Raw genomic sequence first — 6,426 nt, 5'->3', positions numbered from 1 at the left:
CCTTCTACTACTCTTGCTAAACAGATAAACCTTCCACAGTAAAGCAAATCGGTTGTACTGCGTATTGTGCAGAGGACGATGACAGCCTTTATGCAATAACAGCAAAGGAATGGTTACTGTATGACTCAAAATTTGTACGGCGCTACCGTATCCACGGCGCTAACGACTAACGGCCGGGCTCACATTACTGTTATGTAGCAGATTTTGTCTCACCCACTGTCAGAGCCGACGTGGCACTGTTGTTGTTGTTGTTGTTGTTGTTGTACCGGTATGGCGACGTAGGCTTGAAACACAGGCATCAATATGAATTATAGTTGCAGACAGTCAACATGTGTGTGTGCAAGGTGAGCAGAGCTTTACTCGTAAAGCTGCTTTATCAAAACAACAGCAACAATGCTGCTGCTCTTCGTGAGTATCGACACATTGCTCGTGAGGTAACTCGGCTGCTCGTAACATATTGGGACTAAACAGAATCATTGGATGATCGTTCCAAACTGCACAATACTCTGCTTCTGTTTATTGCTGCTGTGGATACTGGAGCTCACTTTCGCAATTACACTGTTTGATGAATATTTTAGGGGACAATAAATTCTGAGATACACGTTTACGCTGTGGTTCACTGTTGCAATTATACTGTGGGGAAGGTAGGGTAAATTCTAATACAGCCACCATTTTAACTAATACCTACACGACTGCATTGCTGCTAAACAGGTCGACGTGTTTGCCCTTTCAGAGTTCTTACACAACAGGGTGTGTACAATTTTCAGCATATGTTAAAAGAGCCCAGTGTAATGATAATTAACTGTCTAATATCTTATAATGACTTGAAAATTTAACTAAGATCGCAGATGTTTAGTGACTGCTGTTACCCACATACATTTCATTAATTGTTACATAAGTTTAATTGCAATGCAATACAGCTATTTTTATATCTATTGCCCTTGAACGGAATGGACAGTATTTTGCATTATAATTGCAGTTCTACAAAAGTTTAACTTCATAATTAATAAGAAAGTCACCAAAAAATCAGGATAATTACACAGTATTTTGCATTATAATTGCAGTTCTACAAAAGTTTAGCTTCATAATTAATAAGAAAGTCACCAAAAAATCAACATAATTACACAAATCTTTTTCTGATCGTCATTAGTTCCGTGTATTTCCTTATCCTGAAAATAATCAGTCATACATTTTTCGGCAGTCTGACGGTTCACATTCTTTGGAATGGATATCTTATACGAAAATTAGGTGCTTCTGATTTACAATCGATTGTAAATACACCGAAGAGTACTGGCAGTTTACAAAATGCTCAAGACATCCTCCAGAATGTCTGCAAGAAGAGCAAAGTGTGTAAAGGGTTCGCCCTATACACCTTGACTCGAAAAGAACGACAATAGGAATAATAACAAACGTGTGAAAGCCCGCCACGGCTTGTTGAAATGGGTGATAAGAGTTGATGTTATTATTATGGAACTACTACAAAGCGACAAAGTCCAGAAATATTCACATGAAAGGTCAAGGCTTTGACGGTATAATTGACATCATTCAAGCTAATGTGACACGGGAGGTGAACAACATCCCAAAGAAGTACTTTTATGACAGTTTCCTATGGTTACATGAACGTGACGAGCATTTTACTCAAGGAGGGGAGGGGATGTGGCATTGAAACCATCACTTCAACTTTTCTCTAGTTTCATTAATCCAACCTCGAAACTTTTTGGACTAATTCGGCGTATTGTGAAAAGCAGTGATGCGAAATACTCCCTTGGGGAATACCTCAATGTTCAAGGTAATTTGTAGTTAACTATTCTAATTACAGTGCATAATAATATAAAAAGTAAGCTGTAGTATACGTGAAACGGTACAATGACAGAACTTCTCACTATGATCGATAGCATTAAAACAGTTTGTTCCCTGTAACGGTTATTATCTCATTGGTCAGATCTATTTCACAATTCCTACATTTAGAAAATTAGCTTGGCCATTTTCTTTATATAAAGAATGTGATCAAGATAACGTACTGAATGCCAGTATTATGTAATAGCACTAATAATTTATCTACCAGTGATATGTGTGTAGTATAGTATCCTTTTCTGAGGTTGATAGTTGAGTTATTTTCCGCAAACTACTTCAGTTTCATATTTTAAGAACTGCAAGAAATAATTATTCTTAACACGAATATATATTTGCATTTCAATTACCTCAAGAAAAAATTGGCAGGCCTCTGAGGCTGTTTGGGGATGACATATTTTTGTACAGAGAAGCTGTTCACTGAGATGTATCACCATTAGAGTATTGTCGTGAAATGAGAAAACATATGTAGATGGCCAATTCTCTGTTCAAATACTCGCGGTGTACCCTCCACATAATCAACTGTAACATAATTCGCTCAAATTGATAACTTACTTTGATAGGGTGTGTCAAGTACAAAAATCAAAGAGAAGAAAAGTTTTAAAAAATGCTGGAGCTCCCACTTTATTTATTTCTACGTTTCTTGGGCAATCAAGCCTTCAAGCGCATTTTGTAAAATTTATTGAGGTTTCTAAAATATAGCTTTAATGTAATTTAAAATTTTTCCTTATTATCAGTTTTGTTCATCCTTCTGTTTAGCTCATAGGTACGTATTTGTGTCACACTGTGTTTTATTTCTTTGTATTCATAATTACATAATGTAAAGATATTACGTTCAAACTTACGTGCGTGTCTTATGTGCTTCCTACGTACTAGTGTAATTTCAATCCGGACTCGATTTCTTGGCGTTGTGTTTCATTGTAACACCCAATCCCTGTACTCTTTTATAATTGATAACTAACATTTTGAAAATCGTCTGGATTACGGAAGGCTTTCTCCGAGATAATGAGCAGCTGTTAACGACGGATAGAAAGAGCTTCGCCACTCGGCGTAACGACATTCACACTTTCGCTTATGAAAAATGTCGGTTGTAAAACGATACGGTTGCATGTTTCAGTCACCTCCATAAAGCATAAAGTGGTTGGGGAGTGCATGAAATTTATGTAAGTGTTCAAACGCGGCTTCAAAGGACAGCGAATATAACTTTTAAGCATAATTTGTAATCCGAGAAAACGACTTCTTTGCGTGGTGCAGAAATTTGCAGTAGAAAAATATGTGAAGTGACTGCGTCTGTGAAACAAACGATACATAAACGCGTTCTATCCACTGCGCATGATGAACTACAACTGAGGTTCAGATTGATAACTTATGTAGGAATCCTATGCAACTAGCAATTCTTCGTATCTGGTACAAATTGTTATACCGTTACCTGGTTTTCTAGCTACTGCAGAATCAACACCAAGTAGTGGTTTACCTAAATATACTAAAGGAAGCAATGTTCTTTTATATAATGTCTTCGTCTAACTCCATCTTACGATAAGCTTGCATTGGCTCGAAAACTAGTTAACAACAGAAAAAATAATGACAGAGTTAAAAAGCGACAGGTTGCATATCGTATCTACACAAAGTAGCAAGCTATATGAATGTCTGTAATGTTCTTTATTCTCTTTCACTTAGTCAGCTGGCGTTATTTCTTCAAGATTTTTCATGAAGTCGAGGAGTAACATTGTAGCACTGGGATGTCTGCCGATCGGGAAAGAAAACGAACACAAGAAATGTCAATGCCACTACTTTCCCACATTAGTCTCAAAAGAAGGTAAGTATATTTCACTCGTGCTGTTCTCGCGTGTGTGAATATTCGAAAGGTATCGTATAAATTTACTAGCAAGCAAAGAGGAGCACTGCTCGGCACTTTTGTATATCTTCGCCTTCACAGACACTCAGTGGCCGGATGTAGTTTTTGTATCTCGTCGGACGAAGATTTACGTCAAATTATTGCACAGTAGAAGTCACAGATAATTAGTGAAGAAAGCTTCACAAGTTAGTGTTCTACATCACATGTCCTTTAGTACACTGCGTTTACTTATTTTTTGATTGTGTGAGCTCTATACATTATGTACAAGAAACCATCAGTTTTGGTGGACTATGGGGAGTAGTGTATTGATAATTTCATTTTTTTCTCGCTGATGGTTTTTTCATCTCTGTATTCGGCACTCTCTCACATGGCCACAGTGCCAAACTAGTTTATATTTAAGGATTGACTTAATTCCAGTAATGGTTGCTGACAGGCGACTCTTTCCGTGCGACTCCTGAAGCCAACCAGTAGGGTGCGTGGGATCAGAATCACGTGCTGTTTTGCAGATTCCAGGACAACGGGTGGGAGGCGCTCGTTCTCGCTGGCGTTGGCTCTGACTGGCGAGACTTGCTTAACCTTCCGCCTGCTCTTTTCCTACCTTTTGGACTTATGTCCACCTCAGCTCAGAGCGATAGTTACTCCAATGGTTGGTGGCTAGCACGCCTTCACTAGCGGTCGTACTATATATCGCGTACCAGAAGTATAATTTTCATGTTTACTTCTAAAGCCTCCTATTTTTATTATGCCCATACCGGAAGCCTTCTTCCTTGTCCATCCTGGCACCTACACAATACTACTGGCAGGGCATTTCCAGTACAGAGCACCTTTGCGCTTGCGGATAGAGCCTTGTCGAGGACAGTCATAAACAATATTAGCACACAATGCCGTGGTATTTGTGTTTCTTCGTACATTCAAGGTAAAGTACGGTTATCATTGAACTGCGATGCCCGTCAGCGGCCACCATTTAAGATACAAGGCGCATTCTGCCTTTATATCTCATACAGTGGACAAAGCACTGATGGATGATCACTGAGCTACTCTACATCGTCGGCCAGAGAAGGAATAAGAGTTAGTCTTTAATGTCTCATCGACTTAGAGAACAAGCTCGGATACAACAAGGAAGGCAAATGAAATCCATCCAGGGTGTAGCTAACAATTTTTCTCCACATTTGTCTTAGATTATTTATGAAAAGCATGCGACACCTAAATCAGGGTTGCCAGCCGCGGATATGAACTTCGCACCTCTAAAAACGAGTACAGTGATTAAAACATCTCAGTATCTCTCTTGGTCAGACAAATGCTGAGGCACAGATACTCGAAATAATAGGTGATCTGGCCAGAAGACTGTCAGAAACAGAAGAGTATTAGGCTTACAGGTGCCTCTGGTGCCAGAATCTAGCAAAACTGTATTTTTAAACTTTTTGACTAGTGTATCAAACGATGTCACACTTTTTTAGGCGTGCTGATTTCGTCGAAACGGAATTTGATTACGCCTTTTGAACGAACATGAACGGGCAAACTCCAGAAGAATATCATGAAGGTTTCTTTTCGTCAGACTGCGCTGCGTTTATTCGTGGTTTCTCAGTAACAGTGTGTATTTGGCACAGTTCCGCACAGATAAACTTATTCTAAAACTACATTTGCACAAGTTAGTTTTAAAATTGAAATCTTAATTTCACTGTTAGAACTTACAAGGGGCGACTACGACGTACTTCAAACTTTGTGTACCTCTAGTAGACCATTAACACAACATAATTTGCCAGTAGTAAAGTGCACTATTCTGGAAATTCTGAGTGAATCTTAAGAAAAGTTCTGTGCTTCTATTACAGTCCGGCTTTCCCAGCCGTGCGGTGCGCACGTGCTGTTCTTTCCGCCTGCGGAGCGCGTGCTCTCACTATTGTTTGGTTTTCAGCGGCCAGTACTTCCATGTCGCTCACGTGTAGTAGAATCATGGCCAATCGTTTTAGAAAATCAACACTACGATTCAGCTTCTGCAAACGACTACACATGACCACAGGCCTTGGAAGTGAAACACTGCCTACGCGACGTTGCTAAGGTCCCAGCTTCCGACATCTTGGGCATCCATTTGTCCATAGTGAGCAGTACGTTGTACGTCAAAGTCGTCAGTGACGCGGTGTGCGAAAGAATACATAGTGACACCAAACACGGACTACGCTTTTGCCACGCCGACGGAAATGTCGGTGCCATCACTGTCGACCACGCAGGCTTAGGAATGCACAACATACGAGTTTTCGAGCTCCCGTTCGAGCTCCCGGCGGAAGACGTTATCGTCGCTTCCCGCGCCTATGGCACTGTACGTCGCCACACAGACGAACGCTGGGCACAATTCCGAACGTACCCCGTTCTTAAATCAGCGGTGCCGTGCGGTCGTCATATACAACGGCCAACCCAAGACCTGTTCCGGGTGCAGCAAAGAAGGCCACCTAAGGTGTGAGTGTCTTCAGCGACGAATCACCCAATTGCCAGCCGCTACCGTGGCGCCTCCGACTACGACGACGGTTTTACCGCTCACCTACGCAACGGCGCTCTCTTCTCGTCCCACCGGCCTCCGTCTGTCGGACCACGTAACAGTGACCCTTCGAGCTGCTACGGATACCGCGGGGGATGATCCGTCGCCCTCACAACCTGATGCTACTCCAGCACCTCTACCAACAGCGACGACTTCCGATGCCCACCCGACCGCCGATATGGACGCACCG

The 6,426-nt window shown here is 41.2% G+C and overlaps 1 protein-coding gene across 1 annotated transcript in view; it reads right to left on the bottom strand.

The window, feature by feature from the left end:
- Nucleotides 1–209: 209 nt before the first annotated feature.
- The window catches only part of LOC126298122 (uncharacterized), a 44,140-nt gene continuing 37,923 nt past the window's right edge, over nucleotides 210–6,426 (bottom strand). The window contains exon 2 of the mRNA XM_049989440.1: nucleotides 210–283. Coding sequence (XP_049845397.1) covers nucleotides 210–283 — 74 coding nt within the window. The remainder of the gene's footprint in view (nucleotides 284–6,426) is intronic.

Source organism: Schistocerca gregaria, chromosome X, assembly GCF_023897955.1.
Source record: "Schistocerca gregaria isolate iqSchGreg1 chromosome X, iqSchGreg1.2, whole genome shotgun sequence".
NCBI lineage: Eukaryota > Metazoa > Arthropoda > Insecta > Orthoptera > Acrididae > Schistocerca > Schistocerca gregaria.
This window is presented reverse-complemented; position numbering and strand designations above follow the sequence as displayed.